This window comes from Numenius arquata, chromosome 2 (genome assembly GCF_964106895.1).
Source record: "Numenius arquata chromosome 2, bNumArq3.hap1.1, whole genome shotgun sequence".
Lineage (NCBI taxonomy): Eukaryota > Metazoa > Chordata > Aves > Charadriiformes > Scolopacidae > Numenius > Numenius arquata.
In genome coordinates this window covers 58,832,205-58,859,839 of record NC_133577.1, presented here as the reverse complement: position 1 = coordinate 58,859,839, position 27,635 = coordinate 58,832,205, and the positions used below count along the sequence as shown (strand labels likewise).

The window sequence follows — 27,635 nt, the reverse complement described above, 5'->3', positions numbered from 1 at the left end:
CTTGCTTTGATGCTCTACCTGAACAGGCATTGCCCACAGATTGGGGCACAGGAACAGGAACCACATTAATTGATTTGTTTCTATGGCAACCAAGTTATTGATTTGTCCCAGCGTCATCTCTCCCATGGACAAGTTGGATGTGGAAAGCCTCAGGATCTTATTATATATCATTGCCTGTGGGAAAGGAATAAAATGGAAGATATGAAAATGATATCATTATAAAACAACAGTAGCAGCAGGACGTTTCAAACTGCAGTATCAGTCTTTACCTAAGACAGCTCTTCTCCCAGTCTCTCACCTGGGACAGAGAGAGAGGTGGAGACAGAGCGAGAGAAAGCACAAGAGAGAGAACTGACTTTAAAAAACTCCACTTCCTCTTAAAAGGTTTGCTGCTTAAGGCAGACCTAAAATAGAACAAAATGACAACAAAACATCAAAATTTAGGAGACTGGGCAAAGATCTTTTTAAACAAGTGTTTGGTGAGCCTGCTTTTCTGTGACACCGTCTGTCAAAGAGATCCTTGTTGCTGACAAGATAGTCAAACTCATGCTATGAAGTTTTGATCAGGGTGGATATGTATTCCTTTGGGTTTCTCTCCTTTACCTGGCCATCTATTTCCATAACATCTGTAGCGGCTTAACAGGGTTTAAAATTAATCAGGGCTTATATCCACCAGAATTTTAAAGACAAATATTGTGAGCCCAGTTCACAGTTATGACCAAATATCGAACAATGCAGCTTCAAGGAATTTTTTAAAATAATTTGTGCTCTTTGCCCTGTTTTGTCCATGAGGAAGGTAGATCCTGTAGAATTAATCAGAAATGCCTACAGACCATGGTGAATCACAGCAGCTGCATATGGTCCTAAGAGTCCCCATTTTGGCAAATGGGAGTCACAAAAGCACAAGGAAAGAATCAGGTATGCTTTTCTGCACCAAGTCTGTACCGCTTGTCCTGGGAGAAGGCAGAAAATGTCCGGAACAGTGCATGCATAAAAAAAAGAAACTTCCACACTGAGATGATATTCCTATGGTTAGTAACACCAGGCAAAACATCAGTTCCAGCTTCTGTTTTGCACACAGCGCCACTGCTGCCCGTGGAGTTTGGTCCGCGGAGATCCCTGCTACAACCCACCCACGTGCTCAGCTGGAGCTGCTGGCTCCAGTTCATAAACAGGGCTTTCACAGAGGGTTAACGGATGCCGGTTTTAGAGACACAGTTTTGCAGATGAATCACTCCTGTCTCATCCCACAGGGCTCTGTGCAAAAGGGCATAAGTATTCAGAATCACCACTCACGATACATGGACAATGTTCCCGTAAAACACAGCTCAGCCAAAGATACTCTGCAGACGACTCTGTTCACAGTCAGCAGAAGTAACCGCACAAGCAAACGAACAAAGCGGATGCAGAGCCAAAACGACACTGCTTATGTGCCATCTGGAAAGGCATGTTCTTATATGCAGGGAGTGAGTCTTAAACTTCTGCATGTTAGTGTGATGGGTTTAGATTTTGGCGAAAGGAATTGCTGCCATGAGTTTGGCTACATCAGTGACATTACTTTTTCCAGTGCATATCTGCTCTCAAACAATTGTTATCTGAGCCTTCAGATAAAGAACAAGGCAAATGAAAGTACAAAGCTGGAGCTATTATTAGTGAATTTCTTGGCAGATCATGGGAACGTCTTTGCTCACCAGTAAAGCACCTCGTAGGTTGATGCCAGTTTCTGTAGTCACATAGTAGGATGCCTGCAGGAATGTCCTCTGCAGGATAAGGGCCAGGAAGAGAAGAACTGCCAAAACATAAACATTCCTGAGGAATTCCTCTGAGGAAAGATATGAATTTGATGGATCTTTCACCTGAAAAGAAGGAAAAAATTATGAAAGTGGGATAGGAGGGATTATATATTCTTGAGACTCTGGAAACTAGGAAACTCATTACATTAGACTAAAAAATATTGATGGTATTATGGGAAAGTTATGGAAATCAGATTTCTCACTGTCCTATGAATCAAAATCATTTGGATACAAATTAAATACTCCACTTATCTTCCAAGGACTTTGGATCTTAAATTTTAGCAGTTCTAAAATGAATTGTTTTTAGCAGTAAAGGGACAATGACATCACCATGTCTGCCTTATCTTTAGTTTTTCCATAAAATTCTGGTGATTTGTAGGATAGAATGCTACTCAGTAGAAAATAAAGATCATTCCATGCACCACAAAGAAGCTGCAAGGAAATATTATTATTATATGGGATTAGTTACTTGTGTTGTATTTGCATATTATAGAAACAATTCCTTCCAGAAATATGGTCTATGATACCTGTGAGTTCTGAGTAAAATAAGAATATATATGCCAGTATTCCCCACAAAAATGAGGTTTAAATGCCTCAACAGGGGAAAAAAAAATCTTGTTTAAATCACACTATTTGTTTTTATTTTCTGGTTTTTATGTTCACGGTGCTGCTCTGCTTCAGGCAGCAGGAAACAAATGTACCAAAATACTGCAAGAAAGACTGTTCCTTTGGTATTTCCGAGCCAGCTGGATGCAGGATGTACTGACATTCTTACAAAAAAAAAAAAAAAAAAAGAAGACAGAAAATGCGTGCTCTACCAAAATACCCAGCCTGATTCTGAGATGAAAGGTTTGGGGAATATTGGAAAGCAAGGCACGTATCTATCCTCTTGAAAATTCCTTCATTGCTCTGGACTACTGTCTTTCGCCCCAGCCCCTCCGCACCACACACTCCTCCCTCTGCCACAGGCAGCTGACACCCAAAAGGTGTGTATAGGCACCTAGCAGTGTTTTCAAAAGGTCCGGTGTCTGTAAGACACCTAAATCCCACTGAAAAATTAGGACTAGGCAGCTCAAGCAGCCCAAGACTTCTTGAAACAAGGGCTGGTTAAGCGCATGAATAGTTAGATAAATATATTTGAAAACTCTTCTTTTAATGTTCTGCTGCATCTAACTTCCCCATGTCTACATACTGGGGATATCAATAATAAAATAATGTTGGAGATACCTTTATAAATGTACATACATTCTCAGGAATTAAGGGGGAATAAACATAAACTTGAATTAATTCACATTAATTGAAACTAGAAAGAAATTAAAGGAGAAATACATAATAGCAAGAACAACCAAGAGAAAGTTTATCAAAATCCATAAATTAAAAGCAAATGTATTCTGAAATGTATCCAAGAGAAATAGTGACTGTCACCAAGCCAGGTTCTTGGAGTAATTTCAAGTTCTCCAATTATTTTAATCTTCCCTTTAGCCAACGTTGATTAAAACTTAAAAACCCCCACAACTAAACCCACTACACTGAAGAGTAGAAAAGATAAAGGAAGCAGACAAGGTACAGATTCCCAAATCTGAGATCCAGAAATGATAATTTTCAAGCTAAAATACCCTGTTTGTTCAACAAGCAGCCCCCTCCCCCCCATTTTTGAAAGCAGAATATGCACTTTTCCTTTTAACTCTGTGGCTCAAACCCAACAGTGGAGGTTCAAGGATGATAAAGAGCTTTATTTGATAAACCGCACAATTAAACTCTCCTTCAGTGCAACGGCTGAATGAGGGTCTAAAGCCAAATTCAGACCATCAGTCAAGAAAATGAATGTCAGGAGTGAGCAGCCAAGAAGAAGATGTTTGGATAGTGATGACAGTCAAGTGTTTTATCTGGAGGGGAAAATGTTATTCCATTACATACCTATCTGCTCATTCAAATACAAAATACTCACTGCATAAAGTGCATGGAGATGCTTCCATATCAGAAGACAGATGTAGGAAAATTTCTTCATCGTATCTTCTCTGCTGTCAGCTAGTAAAATAATTTTACCTGTATCTTTTCACTAGCTACTAATAAATTCTTTTCCTTATGATAGAAAATGTTCTGTATCAGAGACTTGCTCGGTGCTTAGAGATGATCTCTGAAAGTTCAGTCTCGGTGAGACTTGAAACGAGGTGTGAACTAGCATCTTTTGTGCAGTGGATGCTTTTCAACTTCTCACATGGACCAATGCATTTCATCACAACAACAAGCAGCATAATTAGTCACAAACAGGGAGCAACTACTCTGGGCTTCCCAGTGGAAAACAGATTTCAGAGAACTCAAACTTGTCAATGAACTACAATCGGACAGAGGGACAGAAAGAAATTAAGCAAAATTCCCAGACTCATCCTTGCTGGATGCATCACGGAGGCACCACCAGTGGGTGTCCTGCCTGAAACGAGGAGGCACAGTTGAAGAGGAGAAGAAAAGCTGTTCCTTCTCCCCAGAACTACATGGATGACTCTAACAAGAGGCAGAAAGCCGGGCAACTGGGGGAAGCCTCCGCTACCTGTGTTGCATTCATACCAAAGACTTCCACTACTCATACCAAAGACTTCCACTACTCAGGTTTATAACTTGACCATCTCTCATAAAAAAAAAAATAAAAATTACACAATTTGCTTGAAAGAAACAATGAAATAATACAATGATGATCAGAGAAATATAAAAGTATAATAATAATATTAATAATATATAATATTATATTAACAATATAATTAATAATTAATTAATTAACAATATAATTAATATTATATTAATGAGATATATAATAATAATAATATATAAACATATTAAATACCTGACATGAATCTAGAACTAATACTAAACAAAGTTTTTCAATCCACATTGTCAGATTACCTTTTCTGTTGTATTTGTATTATTGGTTGTATTCTGGAAGCCCTGGACAATGCCAGAAATGCATAATGGCCCAGCAAAACCCAGCAAGTCAGCCAAGTAACGGAACGTGCTGCTGAGCAGAATTGGTCGTCCGAAAGCACTGTACATGGCTAACCATATGGAGGGACTCCGATTGGGCTGGTCTGCTACCTTTTTCTGGAAAACAGAGAAACAGGTATCAATGTACCAAGAAGACACCTCCTGCCTATACACAGCAACTTCCACTTTGTTCCCTTCTGGATGCCCAAATCGTTCCTGAAAGGTGTTTTGGAGTAGGTGAGGGAGCAAACACACATATCTTTCAGACATTCTTCACAGAAAATTCAAATTCTGCCTCCTCTTGGTAACTGTGGTTCCTCCCCTCTAAATCCTACCACTTTTCTGAACCTGTGAACGTAGGAATGCAGATTAATACTGTACTGGCACATAACATTGCTCCTTGTCACATGCGCGCTCAGGAAAAGGTCTGACCTTTCAAGCCCTTGCTCATTTGGGTCATCTTGGCTTTCACAGTAGCTGTGAAACCACTTGATCCAATAAAGGCTTCTGATGTGAGAAAGGGACTGAAGGAAAAAACATGAACAGGCACCTGAACCAATATAGTTTAATTTAGTTTATCTGGATTTTTTTCTATCTCCTGGATGCCTTCCAGGAAGACACACTTCAGTCAACCACTGATTACTGGGGTCAAAAAGGTGAAAGTAACAGGCTATGTTGGGAGGTAAGATTAAATCAGCTAAGGGTCCCTTCTCGCTTTCAGTTCTGTGAATCTGTGCGATATCACAACTCTTGCCTTAAACTGCCAACCAGCAGATCTCTCCCTATCTTGTCAAAGGAGTTCTGGTATTTCTGAGGCACCTTTAATCTAAAGAAGAGGCGTTTTACTTAACAGACCCATGGTCTGCAGAGTGCTTCCTTGCGCTTCAGGCAGCAGCTTTTGACACTTGAAAAAAGCATCTGTCATTTTTCACGTAGCACAGATGCCTGCAAGTTGTAACCGAAGCCAAGCCCTCTTGAGTGTTCACAGAGACGTTTTAAGTATAGCCCAGTAATAACAACCCCCTGCCCCGGCAAATTAACCAAAGAAAAGCAAGTATGTCTGTACCCTGCCTGGAACCTCATGTCTTTTTTTTTTTTTTCCTCTTTTGTCTGTTTTTTCTTTTACGCCACTTCAACAGTGAGATAGAATACGTGCGTGCTGCCAAAAACGCGCAAGTGCAGAGGAGGGCCAGATAGCTGCTTACTGGCTTCTAGGGATTAGGCCAGGCTGGTCATACCCAACGTCAAGAAACTTAGTGCAGAGAAACGAGCAGCACGGGGACAAATTAGAGCTCACATTTCAGAAAGTGGTAAGAATGAAACTGCTTCTTCTGATGAGGGAAAGAGCAGAAGGGGCCTCCTGCGAGTTTCCTAGCCAAAAGGGTCTGAGTTCGTTGCCTAGAGGGTTTTGAGGTAGCCTGCTCTACAGGGGCTACTGTCATCCTCCTTACATAAACAATCTGCACTTCAACAGCTTGATAGGAGCTAAGGTAACTTTTTAGGAAAACACATCTGCCATCTTTTGCAAAAAATTGCACGTGCTATTCTGGGCATTCAATTAATGGTAAATTTGGTAAACAGCAATGGTAAATCCCTATTTCTTTGATAAGATTTTGCTATTTCAATAGCCATTTTCACTACTACTACAAAATTCACAGAATTGTCATCACTACAAGAAACCTATTTACCTTTCAGTGGAAAAAGTACTAATTAAATTAAACTATCTAATAATCGCTATTGCTGTTTCTTCTTTTTTAACCAGGACTTCAAATTAGCTGAAGCATCTAATGGGGGGGGAGAAAGAAGAGTGAATTTTTTTCTAATCTTAAACTCGAGGCCCAATGTTATGGGCCTACAGTATAGTATGTTTTACGTGTCAACCCTATCCTTTATTTAGGTACTGAAGGACGATCTGTCAGTCACCGATCATTCATTACTGACGGTTACTGACATGTTTCAGTAACTCCACGGTTGAAAGTGTGGCCTATGTCACAAGAATTAAATAAAAAACTCTTGTCTGGGCAGAGTACTAAAGACAGGGAAGAGTTGCAGCAACACAAATGTCAGCTTAACCAGTTTACACATCTATGCATCTCAGCATCCTGTTTAAATTTACAGGGATCATTTTTGTTGCTATGGTTGGCAGCATTTCTTGTTGTGTGAATTAGCAAGCCGGACCGCTGTTCTCATTTATAGCCCTTGCTGAGGTTTGCCTTGTCTTTGTCACCTCCCCTTTAAATCACTGTCGTTTTCTCTACCTTGTTCACTCAACAGTTGTACTAAAGGCAGTGAGAGCACTTGCTGGTAAACCAAGCCACCAGTCAACACAGAAACTGACTGTTCCCTCAGTGCTGTAACTGATAGTGTCAGCCTGATGCTGAAGGGCAATGCTCTGTTCCTGTAATTTCTACCTATCTAACATACTTTCTTTCCATTTCTTTTTTCCCATAACAGGTAAGGTCCACTGTGGCATGTGAATAGCAGGTATAGGAAATTCTGATGGTCCTTGGCTTTAAAAATTGCATCTACTGTTGCACCATCCCAAAAGTAAAACTTTCCATTGACTGTCAGAGCAAACTACATGGGATTTTGGTTGATGGGGTAAACCAAACGTAGCATTGACGTGCTAAATCCATTTTGGGATATGTGATGTATAATGCATTAGTCTGTGGTTTGAAAAATCTAGACCACTTGTGCAGAAACCAAAACAAAAGCCAAGCAACAACAGAAACAGGATCAAATCGGAGCGGGGGGGAATTAGGCAACAAGTACTACCCACACATTGGTCCAAAAATTTGGCTGTAAGAGTTTCACTGCATATTATTAAGGGCTTCTTTATCTTCTTAATCTTATTAAAGAATTCTTTATCTTCAGCCAAAATTTCCATTAATATAGTAGGAACGGTGAATGTATATTAAAGAGAACATAGCAATTTAAGGTCATGGATCTAACCCTATGTGTATGATGGGCATAACTGCTTATTCTGCAGAAGCAACCCTCCTATCCAGTTACAACATGTCCTGAATTCTTAAAAAGGTATGATAAAAATCCTGTAAGATGAGACTGTTCAGAAAAGCAAGAAAATATAGCATGCCCCTCTTTTAGAATATTTACTGATAGCAGGAACCAATGACATAAGGAAAGCCAGTTACAGTGTGGGGTTTTGTCAATACTTTGTTTAGGGAAAATCTCAAACAGCGTATTTACGTAAGCTTAATTATCAAAAGGCTTGTTGTACCTGTAGTTTTATAGTATATTCTAATTTGAAAGGACATATGCTATGTTGTTTTCTTATGCTATGCTGTGTTATGCTATGTTGCCAAACACAATCTATAAAACCAGTAACAAATGACCTACATCTTACTGTAAGTGTTGGAATGCCTTTTGCAGTAGCGACTACCAGACTAATAGCCAATTAGAATGTCAACCATCAGTTATTTGGCCTTGTATTGTGTTGGTTTATATTACTTAATATTATAATAAAATTACTGATAACTAGCTTTAAAATTCTATACAATACCATGTAGCATGAACGTGAAATTAAAATTAAACTACTTGATGCTTGGAAAAAATTACTTCTAACTACAGAATTTTGAGTAGTGAATGTATTCATAATGCTAAGAATTACTTGATGAAAATTTGAAGATGTAAGAAAACCTAGAACAGAATAGCAAATTCAGATTTGTCACTGAGAAGTGTTAGTTTAGGTCTCATGTGTCAGTGGGCAAACCTTCATATGGTAGGAGTCAGAAGAATTCTGTCTAAATAGTTGATTATGGATTTCAGGAGTTGTCCACTGACATCAGAGAAAACAAGCAAAGGTTGAACCCAATGTTCACAGACTTCATGGTTACACAAGTGGCAATATGCTGTTTTAGCAAAATATAGCAGCCGTAAAAAGTTAATTTCAGACGCTCTAGTTTACACTCCTGTATGCTTGGGACACAGGTGTGGAAAACAGTGATTTTGAGGACACAGTCATCAAAACTTAACCTGACTCATTTCCCTCATGTTATTATTTGGTTGAGGACCTCAGCTGGTTTCAATTTTCATAGCATGCAGAAGGGACAGCAAGACGATGTCACGTGAGCTATCTCAAAGGCATTTTACAATATAGAACTTTCATGGTCATGTTCAGCATCTTTCATCAAGGCGTGATAAGAAGGGTTTGGAAAGGACCAGAATCTTGCTTTCTGCATCGCCATGGAGCACAGCTGAGATCAGCTATCTCCAGGCACAGGCAGGGTTAATCCCACTTAATCCAGAGGATGCTGGGGGGCTCCCCTCACCAGCTGCAGAAGATCAGTGTAAAATACACCCTGGCAGCAGAGACGGTGACAGATCATCTCATCCAGATTGCAGACCACACTTCAGCCTGAAGAATTTTCCTAATTCTGTGGCTGTTTTCTGACCCAACCATGCGCAAACCAACATGTTTTTCCATGGGAGCGAGCTGTGGCAAGTTCCAGTGCCAGGCTCTTTGGATTGGCTTTAGCCCTTTGGTTTACTTTATCTATGAAGTATCAGCTTACTTTAGGGTTACAGCCTGTTTTCGAATATTAGCACAAATGGGATAGAGGCTGTGGCAATCTCAAGAGGTCAAACAACTACGGAAACCAAAATAGCTGATGTAAGCCAGCTTTAGAAACGTAGGTGCATGTAACTGCATGGGTACATTTATGCAAATTTTCATACGTGCATGACGCACGCCGAGAGAAGCTACCCGCCCAGAGTCTGGGTGAGAGCTACTCACCCACGCACGCGAGCGACAGCACTTAACTTGCCTTTTAGCATCTGAACCACCTATTTGTGCAGGCACACGCAGTATCTGCAGGTGTAAATGAGCGACAGACAAATGTCATCATTCCTGGTGTTAAGAATGGCACGGACACTCAGATCCTCAGGGTATGTAGGCACCTAAGACTCTTTGGTGTCTTTAAGTAGGACTTTAAGCATTGAATGCTTCTTTAAGGAGCTGGCCTAAAGGATGCACTTCTCCTTTGCTGTGAAAAGCTCAGTTCCAATGATTCAGTAGTTTTCTGCTTAAATCATAAGGGTCTTGGTCTCTAGTCTCTGTAAGCATCAACTACAGAAGGAAAGAGAAGCAACCTAAATCTATTAAAATAGAAATAATTGTGCTGATTATGGTTTCATTTCAGAAGGCACAGAAAGGAGCTTGCAGCTCCAGCAGTTGCTGGGAGGAGAGAGCTGCTCGTCCTGGCTTCTCCTCGCATTGAAGTTCTCGACTGTACACTGCATGGAAACACGTTTATCTGGTGTGTGCAGGAACGGGATTTATACGCTTCCGTACTACGTGCTACATTTTCCAAAGTTGCCTCTGAATGCCTGTATTCTCTCTGTTTATGCTTGAGAATTGATATGTATCTACAAATCAGGGAGGCAGGCTCTTGAATCCTTCCTCCTTTCTGCAAAACAAAATCTTTAATTTTTTGGCAGAAATCACCAGCTTTAAGCACAAATTAAACACCACGGTTTTGCCTAAATGCATCCAGAAGTTTCTCTGGAAACTTCTGCCCTACCCAGTGAATTTGCCCAGCCATGGTTTTTGCAGTGTGTCTGGCTGGGACAAAGTTAATTTTCTTCACAGCAGCCCAAAATGGATTTCGGATTGGTGACTAAAACACCGTCAAGACACCAGTGTTTTGGCCATTCTTGATGTGTGTTTTTGGCTATTTCTCCTTCTAGAGAAAAAATTGAAGACGAGCGTTTCCAGCTGAAACTATGGACAGAACGTCGTCTAATTTAAGATGCTGTCATAAGTAGCTAAGACTTAAACAAAGCTTTCACTTTTAAAATGAAATCTAGCAAGTGGTCAGTCTGTTATGGTTTCAGCTTCCAGTTGCTCTCAATCTGGCAACTCTCCCCTGCCGTAAATTCACTTAAAACCAAACAGTAATCATTGGATTGGAACTTCCTAAGCCAAGTTTCACCTTGGAACAAACAGTCCTAAGTTAAAAATTCCTAAAATTAGGATTTCATAGAAGCAGAAACCATTCAAAGCGACACTACAGTTTCTAAGGCCAAACAGTGACATGAACATCTTTGGTTACCTTTTGTTCCTCATATGCTTCTTTGAGACAAACGTAATTTGTCAGCGCTCTCATTGCAATTGGGAGTTTTCCGATCGCCTTCAAGTCCACAGGTTTCTTGTGCGCGGATATAATAAGAGTGTTCATCCACCAGTAAGTCGCCTTTGAGAGCAAATTGACAAACGGCTGCAGAAACCTCACCCCCAGGTCCTGTAGATCCTCTGGTGGCTTTACTTTCTGAGGGTTCATAAAAAATACATACCTCTGGAGAGGAGAAAATAGATAGCATGTGCTCAGGAATTGTCTTATTAATGGCAATTTTTAGTAAAAATTATGTATAATACAATTACAGTGTCAAATCTGAAATTATACATTGAATTTAAATATAAATTTGCATGTAAATAGGAGCATTTCCATTTTGACAGCATAACTGGCAAGAAATTGAGCAATACGGGATGAGGACACAGCTCTGTAGCCTGTCAGTACCACCCAGCTCTATCTGACCAATAACAAAAAAGAATACTCAGGATATAATTATGTTTCAAATTATCATGGGTAAGAACGTATGCCAACTTCGACGTTCACTACATATATATCTTATGTGCATTAACATAGCATATACAGTATAGATTACATACACACACACATATACCCTTACATGCACAAATATACATGTATTTCTATCTATAGAAATATGTATACGCTCTGCGGGTATGCATATACACAGGCACACATACACGCCAAGCCCAGGGGACACATCAAGGACATACATTTTAAGGAGATGCCAACACCCATCGACTTCTGGAGAACTAATCAGACATGCACAGCTAAGCTAAACCTGGGCATGAACTTGACAAAAGCCAGAGTTAGTGGGACAAAAATCACATTTTCATCCTCAAGATACTATTGATATTTTTTTTCAGATCCTGATAAAGAAACCACATACCCTAACTCGAATGACATTGATCTCCACAGCCATCAGCAGCCCATAGAGAATGACCATAATTCCAGTAATGCAGAAACGCAGCTGAGAAAAAGGCACACCATCCTGGCAGTATCTGACAAGCTTGATCGTTTTGGTGACAAAGGCCATTATCCAGTAAAGAAAGAGAGCTGTAAAACAGGTGCACATGCATAATTAAAAAATTATTAAAAAAATAAACTACACCGGTGCTGCAGAAGTCTTAGTTCTCTCAAACAGAAATATTCGATGGTTTAGTGCAACGCAAGCACGATGATCTCCTATATCACCAGCCTGCAGGCTGGCGATGCGCGATGTCAGGCAAAGTCAGGAACTCAGGTCCAAGAGATTTGCTTTGCACTTCCTTTTCCAAAGTCACTGTTTTCTTTCCTGGGCCATAACCCTTCAAAGAGATCCACAATGGTGGGTCTTCACAGAACTGCAAAAGTCCACTGAAGGTAACCTGCAGGGGAACTTTGTTATGAAAATGAAGCGAAAGTCACTTACCTTGACAAACGTCATATTACCTCTTCGCTAAAGCAGGGTGCATCCCAGGTGAGCACATGGAAATGTGCTCAGTTTGAAAAAGAGTTCATATAGTTTAACTATATCCTGCATCCTGGCTTCATCTGTCAATGGCTCATTCAGGTTTTTGAGTCATAGGGAATTGGGACAGTATACTGGTACGGAACATTATCCGGCAATGCCTAGTCACATTCCTCTGGCCATTTCCTGACTGAGACAGTAGACTGCGTAATCTCAGAATCAACTGCAAAGGATGCTGAGAAACAGCAGCCATCCGCACAGGATGGTTCGTGATCAGATTACTATTAAAAATTACTATTACTACCTTTTGAATGAAGACAAGTTTTTGCCTCAAGATACAAATACCTAAAAAATACCTAAAAGCTCATGCTAGAAATACAATTTCTTTTTGCGATCATTTAAAAAAATAGTTTTCAGTGTGTACCTTATTAAAGGTGCAGTAACTCCTACAGTAATGCCAGTTTTAAGAGCAGAGGATTATTCCTCTGTTTTTTAATGTTCTCACACATTTCACCATCCTCTTCAATCTACACAAGCTGACTTTGGCTAAACTACTGGGTTTTGTAAGAGTAAATAAATACCAGTCTTAGACTTACCCAAGAGTAACTTTGGAAAGTTAGATGTTTCAATATTATGGTAATAGACTATGGATACAGTGGCAGCCACAAATCCCATTATAGCTGGCAGGAAGAGATGCAGATGGCGGGACTTCATTTGTCTGAAAATAAATAGAGTATAAGTTAGCGAATTTGGTGTCTTTTTTCACCATTGTTACATTTCTAAGTGTTCTGCAAATCCATTTAAGAGGAAAAATATGACTTTCATAGAAACAAAAAGATTTTTTTCTTATGTAAATGCTTTAACTTTTGTCAATATTTCCTTGCCGTTATAGCTTGAGAGGAGAACAAAGTCCTGAGAACAATTGTTTCACCTTCATCCCATTAAAATCCGGACAGTTCATGAAACGATGCCATCCTTTTGGGGGTAAAAACTCCTTACACCTTACTAGCCAGCCCATCACACATTAGCAGTACACAATTACAAATGCAATTAGCTTGGCTATCCACCAAACACCATCACTTACGTATCGGAAACTATGCCCTCTGCTATTTCACACACGTGTACGAACAGGAGGGTGAACGTCAGGATCCACCGCAGGTTGTGTCCGGGGAAGTGCAGCCAGGTATTGTGGTGAATTTGGACTTTGGAGCTTTGGCTTCCCCAGCCTGGGAAATAACAGTAATGAAAGAGGAAGGTTATCACACAGCCACCCAATGACTGATCGGGTTATCAATTCCCAGTTTTAATCCATAGGTCACACTTAATAGCACAGAATCCATACAGAAACCCTACAAGACTATGGAGGCTGTTGTTACTAATAAGATGACCCAGGAGCGTCTGAGTCGCCATGTAGCCCGCCCTAATTTCAATCTAACCCTGTAGACAATGGGACAACAGATTTCCCACAATCACAAAGAGAAGAGGTCCCTGGCCAAGAACAAAGATGAGACAATATCTCAGTGTCACCCTCACACAACAGGGTCGGACAGATCTTAAGTGAAAGCATCATTGTGTCTTTCCCAGTCACAGACAAGAGTGGGCAAAGTTTTCAACTGATATAAAACTCGCACCCTCCAATGAGGCCTCAAAGAGCTATATTTACTTCAAACCAGTAAAATTGATTTTCTCTGTCTCAGGCCTGGTCGGGAGCACTGTCTCAGGGGATACTGAGCAGTAATTTCCCAGTCTCTGCTCCTCAGGCACAGCCCCGTCTCCTTGCCCTGGACATTCCAGCACAGCACCAGGGCTCGGCTGATTTAATCAACAAATTAATCTTGAAGCCTATTTCCATGTCATCACCTCAGATGGCACCTATCCTTTTCAGGCAACATTGTCTCTGAGGCCAGCAACCCAGCAAGAAGTGAGACACCAAGGGCGCGAGGGATGTGACGGTGCTGGGGGGAGCTGGGGACCGACCAGGATGGTGAGTCTTGGCCTGGCATGTTGCTTTGGCCTCTGTCCCTTCCCACCCTGGCACAGGGCTGTCCTGAGCCAGTCAGCCCAAATGGCTGTGCATGTCCCTCTCGCTGTAAGGCAACTCCTGAAACTCCCTGACAGACTTCCTGACCCGTAGAGAATCCCAAGAACAGCACATTTCAGGGAAAAAAGAAACGAACGAAGAAAAACCCAACTGAATCTAAAATCCAGGATATGCTTTTGACACAAAAGGATGCATCACCTCATCATGCCTAGAGGGGCCTTAGAAACACATAAACCAGAGTCCATGTTTATTCATTCTTGGAAACTGTCAGGATTTCACCATTTCATCCTTGTTTAATATGCAAAGTACTGCAGGAACAAAATATTCTCTCTTCTCCGTACCTATCTCAAGCACTTTCTATAGTTTCCTGAGATTTTCCTAATCAAATGTGGCTTTCTTTGATCTTGCTCCTACCTTTGCCTCTCCCATGCTGCTTTTCATTTTTATTTCCTCTTTGCCCATACATCTGCACAAACACGTTTCCTCATCAATTTTTGCTTTTTGGAGTCAGTCAATACTGTGAACTCCAGCTGGCTTTTAATGCTCTACTCAACAACTATTTATCCTGATAATCAAGATAGAAAACAGAAAACAAAGACTTACAGACACACATACCATATAATTTAAGCTATTATGGTTTTTTTCCCTAACATGGTTAGAAAATAGAGGGCATTTTCAGTGGCTGCAACACTATTTCAAAATCAATTGGCTACTACCTGTAAAAAAATTAAAGCAGCCTGCTACCATTTAATGCATAACACAGAATGTTGCAAAAGATTATCTCTGCCCTCAGACCTTGCACTGAGTTTCCATCAAACTCTTCTGTAGAAAGCCCTGTAATTCAAGGATGACTTTCATCTCATCTCAAAGAAAGAGCCAACACTGATATAAAGATCCAGCACTGTTGGAGAAAGTTCTCCATAACCCTTGGGGTTTTTCCAGTCTTTAGTTATTCTTTTGCTTAATTAATTAATTCCCTTGCTTAATTATTTCATTAGTTTTCAGTCACTGGATCTTGTTACACCTCTGATGGCAGGTACTGGGTGTCTTAGCCTACAGTGTCCTGTAGCCGATTATTCAGAGCCTATTTGCATAATGGCAGTCCTTAAAACTCCAGTTCAGATATAGTCCCAAATTCAAATCTTCCTCCTGGCAGAAATGTACTACTGTGTATATATGCAACACCGGGAAGGCAACATGGAAGAACTGACATGCCATTTCTCATGCAGCTGTAAAGAGAATATTTATTTTTTTTAATATTTATTGCCTTTTGACAGTTACTCAAGTATCTTTATCTCCTACCATCAGTTAGAATGCCACAGTTTGACAGCTCTTTTGGCACAAGAAGTAATAATTCTGTTTTAAAAGTTTCCTATGCTTCTCCTAGCCTTAGATCCAATTTGCACATTTTGGATATTCTCTGAAATTCACATAACTTGAAGGGAATTCAGACTCACTGCCCTAAGTCTTCTAATATCTAATAATAGCAAAGATTACAAGTTGCCAATTTCAAATCTGAAGAAAACTTCTCCAGAGAGGTTTCAAAGCATTTGGATCCGATTTCTCTGGTTCTCATCCATCTTTTCATGCTGTTTAGTTCAGATTTATATCTAAAATTCCCAACATTTCAAGGGGGTTGGCGTCACATCCTCTGGGTCAAGCCATTTCTGCCTCTTCTATTTAAAAATTAATAAATACAAAGCATCCAATAGTTTGTACCACAGGCCTCTAAGCACATATAAACACGACTGAGTATAAATACATGCTTAATTGTTTGTGGGATTGCACAGCTCCATTGAATAACTCACCAATGAACAAAATTGGGAAGGTGATAAATAGCAAGAAGACGTGGGGAACCAAGTTGAGGGCATCCACAAAGCAGACATTTCTTAGGACACCAGCACTAATATTATAGGCTGAAGCATTGTCGTTACCACAAAATGCGAGCCTCATCGCTTCCAGAAGGTCTGACTACTACAAAAAAGAGAGAACAGTTGACTGGCAACACTGCTAGCATTTTCTTTAGCCAAAGACAAAATAAACTAAATAAAGAGATACGGGAGGAGCAGACTGAACAATCCACAGAGAATAACTGAAAATTCGTTGAAAATTCTTTTGGGCTCCGTCGCGTATAAGCACATGAGAATGAAGGCTGTGTTTATATTAAATAATTACTATTTATATTTCGTTAATATTGTTTATATTTATTTATATTTACTATTTATTATAAGTACTATTAATTAAATGTACTATGCTATGTCTTCTAGCGTTCATAATATGCACAAATGTTACGCTGCAAATGCTCTATGAGAATATAGAGAAAGAACAGGAAAGTTTCGGGAAAAAAAATTTTTCAATTTCTCGTAAGAAAACTCAAATGCACCCAAGCTGATTCCTGTGTGTTACTGCTTCTTTGATGAGCCAACATTCTCCGTGCAACATCTCTGCTAATACCATTTGTCGCGCTACATTCTCAGTGCAAGTTCTGAGCCTTTGATATTTGTGATTTGGCAGCTTTGCATTCACTGATATTTTGTATTTCTTCCCTGTCCCATAGAACAATGGTCATATACACTAGTCATTACAGATAATTGCCAGACTCTTAATCAAAGTAGGTTGTATTGAGATTGCATAGGCAGCGAATCAGCATTTTTGCTTGAGCCTGCAAATCCTTACGCACGTGCTTAGCCTCATCTAAGCAGCTCTCTGACTTCCATGGTTTCTTACGAGATTATCTTTGTAGGCTCGTGCGTTCGTGCTTGCAGAGCGTGAGCCATAGCATGACCCAGAGTTATGGCCAGCTTCTGGCTTTTATCAACCTGTCCATTGTTTATTTATTCATTCTTCTTTATAAAGAAGATGAAACAAGAATGTTTCCTTGTGGATTTCTTTGCCCGAGGCTTGTACACAGCAACACAGTGCTGTAGAATAGGTTGTGTGAACTCATTTGCTCACATATTTTTTTTCCAAATTTTTCATACTGAAATGGAAAGAATATCTTTAATTCAGCAAAGTATACGTATACTTTGGTGAATGCATCTTTCTGGAACAACACTGGCATTAACGAGTTTTGCGGACTCAGAACAATAGAGACATGCAAAAAAAGCATGAGCAGAGTTCCATAAAAAATTAGTTGAATGAGGAGAAATTCCTTCTTTCCTCAAATAGTTCAGATCAGTTCTATAAGCTTAGTTGTTTAAACAAAATAAGTGTAACAAGGTAAGAATAACTACTGAAGTACTCCCTTAGAGAGAGCAGAAACATACAAATCTTCAAAAGAAAACAAGGAGGCACCTTGAACCTCTGCTAAACCCCCTTCTTCTTTTAACTAACTTTTTGCTGGACCTGAAAAGCATAACCCAGATTGAAATACGTCGGTGACATTTACAACGGGGTTTCCTTGAAAAGAATGTGATAAATCCAGTCCCTTTTCCAAACATATCAGCAATTTATGGCGTGAGATTCGTCGGAACTTAAGCGTAACTCAGAGTCATATGGCGGACCACCCCCCGCAAAAATGCACGCGTGTACTTACTGTGGTGCAAAAGTTGACAGGCAACCGGCTCAATCTTCAGTAGAAAACAATTTGACGGAGACTTTGGCCCATTCTCTATAATGAATAGAGTGATATGACCACTATCATTCTATCATTTTATTTTTCTACAAAAGCATATTCATAAATGCGTATGACTCGCAACACAAAAGAAACATGTTGTGAATATGAATTCTGTCTGAACAGACTGAGGAGTTATTAGCAAAACAAATATGGAACTTCTAAAAAAACTACACAGAGAGTGTTTGTTTTTAATTTGTAAAAGTTTGACGTCTCCTTTAAGAGAAACATAATAGTAATGATAATCTCTTGAAAATCATAACTGTTGTTTCCTCATTTTTATCGAAGGTCAGAAGTCCAAGGGAGTTCTGCTGGGAATTTTCCTCCCTTTCCCACAAAGAGGACTCTTTTCTGAGACAGCGTAAGATGCTGTTGTGGTCTAGTGGCCGTACTGGTACCGAAAGGCAGGAGGATCCTGGGTTCAAATGAGCACTGAACCACTGACATACAGTGTAGCTTTTGGCTTCTTGTCAAAAATAAATCTGGGAGAAAGGATTAAAACCACGTCCAAGAGAAGCTAAGGGAAGTGTTGTTTTTCCATTTTTCTGTAAGGGAAATGGAATACAGGCAGTAGATGCTCCTGTGGAAGAAAGGACTATTAACTGCGTGGAGAGTGCTATCTGCTAGCTAGGACCTACCATCAGTTTGCAGAGGTTTCATATTGCACCTCAAACAATAGTCCCTAAAAGCTCTCAAGAAAGACGAATCTTTCAAGAATCACATCTGAATGTTCACAAGAATCTGTGCTGTGCCTAGCTTTGTGATGGAGTATGTCCAATAACACACTTTTGAAACCAACTGTCCTTAGCACGTTGGCAGAGCTGAGGAAAGAATCTGGTCCTATTGTTAATATTGACGTAAAGAGACAGTGCCCATCATACTGATGACAACTTGCAAGAGCAGGTATAAGCAGTCTATTCACAATACTTTTGTTACAGGTTCGTTTCAAAAAAGAGGTAGAATTTAATTGTCTTCTCTTAAAATGAGAGAGAAAATCAATGAGCCTAGTTGGTTAGTTTGTAAAAAAAAACCCAGAAAATCAAAAACATTGCATTGCCAATGAAATGAGAGAGGGTAATTGACAATAAATTCCCAAAATTTTAAATCACAAAACACTTCTTCATCAATCAGCACATCCAGTGACCATGTTTATTAAACCTCCACGAGCTTAAAATCTATCAAAACATTCTGATCAGTGTCATGATGCTGTGCTGACCCAATGCAGCTTATAATTTTGCTTCATAAAACGTTCACCAGGTAGAACTTCCCTTTTCAGCAGTACCCACTTCAGGATACATATCTAGTACAGTATGGCACCAACAGGGAATAGAAGAGATAAGAACTGTGGAAGCATTAATAGTCCAGTGATCCTTCCTTCCTTCCTTCTTTCCCTCCTTTCTTCCATCCATTTGTCCATCACCACTGTGCTCATGAACTATGACTGAAAGTGGAGGACGCGTGTTCTGCATCTGTTGATGTGTGCCAACTTCCATAGACACTTTCTGGTGTTTACAGAGACAGGCTGCTGTGTTCTCTGCATCTTCAAGAGCGGGGTATAAAAATATACAATCACAGAATCATTCAGGTTGGAAAAGACCCTTGGGATCATCGAGTCCAACCATCTACCCTACTCTACAAAGTTCTCCCCTACACCATACCCCCCAACACCACATCTAAAGGACTCTTAAACACATTCAGGGATGGTGCCTCAACCACCTCCCTGGGCAGCCTGTTCCAGTGTCTGATCACTCTTACTGTGAAGAATTTTTTTCCTAATGTCCAGTCTAAACCTACCCTGTTGCAGCTTGAAGCCATTCCCTCTTGTTCTATCGCTAATTACCTGTGAGAAGAGACCAGCACCAACCTCTCTACAGTGTCCTTTCAAGTAATTGTAGAGAGTGATGAGGTCTCCCCTCAGCCTCCTGGAGTTCTGAGAAATAATTTTATCTCACAGGGAGCAAGAAACCACCTCATCATTCCCTTCCCATCCATTTCTGGTGTAGAAAGAAGATCTGATATACCCTCCACAGTTTTGCCCATGTGACTCAAACCACTGGACCTTGCTCTGTTTTTTGGAAAACTTACATACATAGGAGGCTCTGGAGATGCGCTGACGCACAGGCACCCATCACCTCAGGCATAAAGCACGTCATGTAGTTTCTATTCCTTTGCTCAAGTTTCACAGATAGGGGATGAAATTTTACCTACACGTAAGGGAGGATGCTTTGCATTTACAGCCAATGCCAGTGAGACTCCCATTTGGTTTGAAGCTGAAATTAGCCATTACTTTCTGCTGCGTCAGGGTATGCCTCCAGAAGCTCATTTTCATTGGTCTCCAGGTTTAACAAGCTGTGTTCATTTCCAAAGAAGGACAGAAAGAAGAGCCCCTAAGGCAGAAGAACAAGTGCTTGGCTTCCTTAGAGAGTAAGGGACATTCTACAATAACTCTTGCGTAGCTCCACCAAAGTTAAATGGAGTTGGACCATGGCAGATTTCCAAATGCAATTGCTCATCCAAGGAAACCGTAACCTTCAGTCTTCTTCAAAGGAAAAATTTGATAATATAACAGAAAAATTTCTGGTGTCCAAACTCAGATCCCATGCTTGCAAAGTTCAGCATAGCTAGAGATGAACACATTCTTAGGGCAGCAAACAGTGCAAGCTGCATGTTCAAAAGCTTCAGACTAATTTGAGACTCTAAGTTGCATTTTCAAACAGCATTTCCGTATTGGGAGTTAAGGCTACAGAGATCTTTAATTTAAATTCTAAAAATTTTAAAGAGTTTTAAAAGGCCTCAGCTATGCGGACTTTTAATGAGTCTCAGTTTTGAAAATTTTCACTCAAAAAACTGAGACTGGAAATGAAGACAGTTTGGAAGATCTTGACTGCAGATAACCAATGAAAGACAGTGAAATTGCACTATTCCCTCCTCTTCTGTAAAACTGTAAGATTTCATGAAATGAAATGAAAATGTGAAATGGAAGAACACACGTAGAAAAAACCATGAAGAATTGCACTTGTGCTTACTGTTGTTATTCATCAAAATCTGCAGCTGGATCTAGAAAGGAAGATGGAACGCTTTTATGGCTTGTCACTGACCAAATTTGGTTCCCTTAATAATAATTAAAGTATTCTTCCATTTTCTTTAACTCTTCTAGTAAGTCAATCCTGGGCTTCAGCCAGCACTGGGTCTGTAGAGAGGTGTCTTGCCCTATGCGAGGAAGTGCTGTTTGATTCACTCAGTGCTGAGCATTGTGCAAGTACATAATTAAATACACTGAAGGCTTTTTAGGTTTTTCCCGAGAACCAGTTGTTGATCATTGTCAAAGACAGAACGTTGATCACACCAAACGACAGTCTAACCCTGTGACGAACAGCCATGCCGAAGATCTTTGAATTAGCCCTAAGCAAGTCAGAATATAGAGCTGACTCAAGGTTTCCCGCAGGGTAGCCAAAGGTGATTTTCTCCTTACCACAGAGGAGGAGACAGACTTTTTAGGCCACAGTAAGTACGCAGGGAGAGATCAAAGAGGAAAAACCGGGCTGCAGAGCCACACAAGGAGAGTTGAAGAGACTTTTGTTGTCAAGGGATGGAAAAGAGAAAAGCAGTGATTGCTTCAACTCAGAGAGGTTATCACATTCCTTAGCAGCAGTCGCCCTCTTAACACCTGCCAAGAGCCCTTCCTTGGTAACACTGGCAGCAGCACAAACCTGGGCTTCCTGGAACTGTACGTAGGTGAATTACACAGCAAAGCTGGGTGGTCTTACCATCCTCAGCAGCCTGCCGCTGGAGGCAGCTGCCTGCTTCGCTGTAGGCTACACAGTCTAATGGTGAGCCACACAAATATTAGTTCAGTCTTAGAATTAATGGTTTTCTATCACCAGGGTGCTGTTCCCAAGATAAGAAGCCCTGAACACAGGGAGCTCGAGATCAGTGCTGAGCTGTTGCAGCTGCCATGCTTCAATTCCAAAGTCAGCTCCTGCAGGACGCGTGAGCCGTGGGGCACGACGGCTGAGAAACGCCCACTGGTTTCTTAGCAAATCTTTATCTACGTGGAAAGGATATTCACTGGAAAGCAAAGGCTTCTTCTTCTCATACGGATTTCCAAGGCCTTTTCTCTAAGCTCACATTCAGGTTGTAATCTTTGGAGCTGAAGGCTTCTTTACCGGCAGATGGCTTTGTCTAGCAATGTCTGCAAAAACTGGGAGCAGTCCAACTGCCCCAATGAAACAGTAAAATACATAACCCATGCATGAATATTCAGGAGAGAAGAGATGAAAGGGTAGCAAGTTGTTTTGAAATTTGTTGGTCACCTGAAACTATTGACCACTATTTCTCATCAGATAGTAGCAGCCTTTCAGATTAAGTGTTGAGATCCTCATCTACTCATTTAAGAAGACAATGCTATTCATAGTCCTTACAAAAACTGGCTTTCCCAGAGATAACTTCCCTTTCTGTTGAATATAGGGAGGCCAACAAATTATGCTGGGGTGATTACACCAAAGTGAGTACATCATAATATATTTGCTTCACTACTTATTGCAGCAGGGATTTTATACTTTATAAGAAGATTGCCAAGCATTCTAGGTTTAACCCAGCATTTTAGTCGGGAAATGCAGTGATGTGATAAAGATCTTCTGATAGCAAGCACGCGCTATCTGAGGGTACCAGCCACATTCAGCACCCTAACAGGGGGAACAAATGCCAGGTAATTCTTCATTTTAACACTCCTAGGCTGGAAGGCCTTTGTCCTTCAAAGTCTTTGGAGATTTTCAAGACCCGCCTGGATGCAGTCCTGAGTAACATGCTCTGACATGCTCTGGGCAATCCTGCTTCGGCAGGGGAGTTGGACTAGATGATCTTTATGGTCCCTTCCAACTCTAAAAATTCAGTGAAATTCAGTTATGGACAAATTGATCACTTTAACGCCAGTCTTCACAAACTCTAGAACTGGCCAAAAATTTTCAGATGTATTTTTTCTTTCTCCCTTTGAAAATAGCCTCTGCTGAACGGGCAGCTAAAAGCTAAAGCCTCAAGCAAAACTTCACAGAGGAGGGGAATGGAAAGAACAATCAGGAGGACGGGCCCATGATGGTGCCAGTGGAAGGCAAGTTTCAGCTGTCCTTTACATCATTTGGGAATCCGATTCCCTGTTGGTTTACTTTAATGAGGATGTGAACTATCTGAACAGTAGATCATCCTGTAATGAAATAGCTAAAAAAACTTATGTCCTTTAACCATCCAAATTTTCATCCTAAAACCCCCATCACTGGCAAGTTGAGGCTTTCTGGTTTTGGATTAAGGTGTATTGGCATTGTTGTACTATAATAAACAGAAATCAGCATGAAAGTGGTTCCAGAATAAACACTCACTGTGAATAAGAAAAAGGTTTTGGGGGCAAAAAAAAAAAAAGAACAAAGTTGTAAACATTAATATGATGTAGCACTGAACCTAACACTTACAAATCTCATTTTAACAAGCATAAATGGGGATTCTCAGGGCACCAAGCCAGTTCCTGAGATATATTTTCCATAAGCAATTGTGAAGAAGACAATGGGAAAATAGCAGATAATTTAAATTTCCATAAAAATGATGAGAACATCCTCACCGAGTGCAAAACTGTAAGAATTCTCATGAAAGACATTTTAAAGTGCACTTAAAAGTCGTCATGTTCAAGAGTTTCATCTTACCTGAATTATCACTCTGTTCGGCATGCTCTGCAAGATACTTATGATGATAAACAAAAGAGTATAAATACACTCCTCAGGTGGACCTTGCTCGGGGGAAATAAGGATATTTTGAAAAACATTTATTTCAGTAGTTCTGTTGCATATAGCAAAAAAAATAATCCATAGCTGCACTTCCTAATTAAAATGTATCAGTTCACAGAGCACACCTGAGTCTCGGTTTAGATTATTTTTTCTTTTGGTCTCACATATAATGTGCATTGTGTGCCCATATATGCACATATACATGTATATATACACACATATATATAGATATGTGTATGCATACAGATGCAGAATGGGAAAAGTATGCAGTTTTACAAAAGTAGTTAGTTCTTATCTTCTTAATAATTAAGTCATTACAAAAGCAAAGATTTGTCTTTCCTTCTTGAATTTCACAGAGAAAATTTTAACTAAGGTTAAATTACGAATTTATAGGTTTGGATAAGCACAATGGAAGGCCTGAGTTTTACCACAGGTTTCAGGTTAGTGCTCTGAATCTTTTTTCTTTCTAGGTATAAACCTACTAGTTTGCTCATCTTACCTTCCCAAAAGCACTGGATCTCACGCAGCCTACGTGATCTATAGTCTATGCATTATTTGCAAAGAGTTCCACTAAGGTAATGGCAAAAAGCGCTGCCCCTTTAAAATCTGTTTTATCAAAAACGATCCCATACAAAAAATTCTTTTCCTTTTTGTTCCTATTGAAGCTGTGACCACCTATTCTAAGTAGCCCCTGCTTTCTTGCTAGAGCACTGTCCCAGTTACCTTGGGCCTTAAGGTGATGAATTACCTCTGGTACTTGTCAGCACCCGCACTACGAACTGGCGTATAGCAACAGCCTGATCCAAATGTTACTGAAGTCAATGCAAAGAATCCCATTGACTTGGGTAGGTTTTTGGATCAGGCTTCGAAGGCAGAGAGAATCACAACAGCAGCGGTGCTACACAGGCTACTGGCACCGAAAAGCGTTTCACACAGCCATCTGCAGTGGTCTCACACACGTCTAATACATCGCTTTCTTTCCTTTTTGGTAAGCTTCTGAACACAATGCCATTTCCCACATCAGCGTGCTACACTGCCTGCTGTAAAACCTTCCGCTTCACACGCCAAGGCAGGACAGTTTAAAAAAAGCAGCGTAACCCTGTGAACAGCAGCAAAGAAAAAACATCAGCAGGAGGGGACGGCAAAGGCTGAGAATGCCTGCAAATGGAAAAGGAAAAGGAAAAGGGAAAAGAGATTGGAGTTGTAATCCCAGGAAAGAACAAGGAGCAGCCCTGTGGCACAGATATAAAGGGAAGGAGGAGGAGGTGGTTAGTGGGAGATAATGGGGGAGGGTCATCGCATGCCCCGTTTGATTGCTGAATGTTAGATCAAACTCTGTAGCTTACCTTCATAAACACAAAAACAAAATACCAACCCAAACCGTCACTCGGTTGTGCTATGTGATCAATATCATCCCGATGGCAGGATTTTCCTCCACTTAGTGAAGCCGCTCCAAGCCCTGGAATGGATTATTTTTAGGCTGGTGATGGGAAGATCAGCTGCTGCCTCCTATCGAGTTTCCAAAGTGCACAAACTCTTCTTGTCTTTCTCATACGCTGAAGGGGGCAGGAAACCGGGAAGAGACAGGCAAGCAAAAAGCACCAATTTTTCGCCTCCTGAAGCTACAGTCCCCTGGGATTTCTTCTGCTTGCTTTTATTTTCATTTTTCTCTCACTGGAGTAGTAAGATTCCAAGAGGCTGCGTTACAGCGCACAGGCTATTAGCAGACGGTTATTCTGAAGTAATTGATTTAGACAAGGTAGTCTCACTTTTGGCAGGCTTGCAGAGATTCAGCTTTTGAATTCTTCTGTATTAATCTTGGATAATTTGAATTTGACAACATAATTTTGCACGTCTTCCATCGTCTCGAGCAGAAGAGAAAAGAAGGCGGCTATTCAGCTATTTTACTTTACCCTAGATCCCTCCAGACTTTTCGGCTCAAAATACAGACCAAACCCCACTTTTTGATCACACAGGTCTGTTTCTTTTGAAACGGATTTTTTTTTTAAAACTCGAAACACGACTCAAAATAAATTTGATGCTCACACCAGGAATACTGTTTGCGATACAATAGCCCTAATTTACAAGGGATAATATTTTTTGGCTGCAGAGTAGATTGTCAGTGTTTACTTAGAGAGCAAGAAGCACCCAGAGAGCCGACATGCGGTCGGTGGGTTTGCTTGCTCATTTTCCTGCAGTGCCATTGAACCGAGATATACCAAGGTTCAGATTTTCCACCGTGGTAGTTTCACTCGAGCCCTACAACTCGTGGCCACAAATAGCAAAGATCCGGGACTTGGTGGTGCATCACGGGACAGGCGGTAGCGCAGGGCAGTTTGGAGCACAGCCGTTCAGTTGTCGGGTAACAGAGCTGGAGGTCCCTGGGACAGAATTTGCTTAGACCTTGAAGAATGCAGGGGTTGCACCTCGATCACCAGAGAGCAAATAGTCTCCAATGGATTGCAGTCAAAGATGCTTTCATGCCACGAAAGGGATTACGCTGAGCTCTGGGCTGAGAACATGGTTGGATGGCTGAGGCCAAACACTGGCAGGACTCATCAAAACCTCGGCAAACCCAGCTTGTTCCTTTTTCTCCGATATTTCTTACCTCCTGACTGTAGGGATAAGAAAGTAGGGAAAGCTCAGGTCCGGAGAAAATTAGCACCTTCTGTTATCTCCCATTGACTTGAAACATCGACACAGCACTACACCGAGCAACCGAGGAAGTTCTCAACAGTCCTCTACTGCACTTCAAATATTTCACTCGCATTTACATTTTTTTGCTTTTTCCCCCTTCCCTTTCACGTATTAAACTTCAACGCTTCCGAAAAAAGATTGTGGATTGAAAGCATCTTGAGTTCTGCTATACATCTCTCTTTCATTAAAGAAGATAAAATGAAATCTTTAACCCACCTAATCATCATCTCAAATAGCACCGTCGTGTGACATTTCTGAAAATATTGTAATTTCAGACAGAAGTGAGTGGCATTTACCATCACAATTTTCTTTACCAAAACATGAAAATTCGGTTCATTGTCATTCGGCCCTGTCATTTCTACCGAATTGTTTAAACGGGAAGGAAAGCGGAAGGCAGAACCATCGCGTTCCACTCTGCTGTCTCTAAACGAAGTGCTTCCACTCCTCTACACGACAAGCTAAAACGTTTTGAAATGCATTTTTTAATGGATTAAGAAACACGAAAGGCTCTTAAACGTCAGAACACATTCTGTCCTGCTCTGGAATGATTTTTTATACCCGGGCTTTTCAATTTGCTGCGGGGGGGGGGAGGGAAATCACGGGAATTCAAAAGGTTTGGGGGTACGTTCGGACCTGTAAGTGAACGGAAAAAAAAGCCACAAGCCCGATTCTCAGGTATCCCCACCTCCGACATCCCACCCAGTTTTCCACGCCAGCCTCCAGCAGCCGGGAGCCCTCCCGAAGCCACCCCGGGGGTGGTGGCAGGCAGAGCCGCCAGCGCCGCAGAACGGAACCGGGGGCCGCAGGAAGCTGCTGGGACGCGGCCCCCCCCTCCACCCCCACCGGCGGCGGGGAAGGATGAGCCGCCGCCTCCCCTCCCCGCCCCCCCCCCCCCCCTCCCGCCCGCCCCCGGGCCCCGCCGAGCGCTCACTCACTGCCCGGGGCTCCCTCGGTGGCCCCGGGAAGATCGGAGGCGGCGCGGAGGGCGGCCCCCCCCCTCCCCCCCCGCAGCGGGAGCAGCCGGTCCGCCCGCCCCCCCCGCCATCCTCCCGGGATGGGGGAGCGAGCGCCCCTGAGGGTGGCGGGTGGGCGGCTGGAGGAGGGAAAGTGCTGTACCTGGTGGCTTTGGGCGGGGGGGTGTGCGGGGGAGGTGGTGGTGGTGGGAAGCGCTAACACATTCCAAGCGG

At 41.3% G+C, this 27,635-nt stretch overlaps 1 protein-coding gene across 1 annotated transcript in view; it reads right to left on the bottom strand.

The window, feature by feature from the left end:
* ABCC9 (ATP binding cassette subfamily C member 9) overlaps positions 1-17,977 on the bottom strand; it is a 73,025-nt gene extending 55,048 nt beyond the window's left edge. The window contains exons 1-9 of the mRNA XM_074168907.1: positions 17,903-17,977; positions 16,176-16,341; positions 13,411-13,552; positions 12,923-13,044; positions 11,766-11,932; positions 10,841-11,083; positions 4,692-4,886; positions 1,692-1,856; positions 19-174 (exon numbers count right to left, since the gene is read on the bottom strand). Of these exons, the coding sequence (XP_074025008.1) occupies positions 19-174; positions 1,692-1,856; positions 4,692-4,886; positions 10,841-11,083; positions 11,766-11,932; positions 12,923-13,044; positions 13,411-13,552; positions 16,176-16,320 (1,335 nt within the window). The 5' untranslated portion in view covers positions 16,321-16,341; positions 17,903-17,977. The remainder of the gene's footprint in view (positions 1-18; positions 175-1,691; positions 1,857-4,691; positions 4,887-10,840; positions 11,084-11,765; positions 11,933-12,922; positions 13,045-13,410; positions 13,553-16,175; positions 16,342-17,902) is intronic.
* Positions 17,978-27,635: the final 9,658 nt, after the last annotated feature.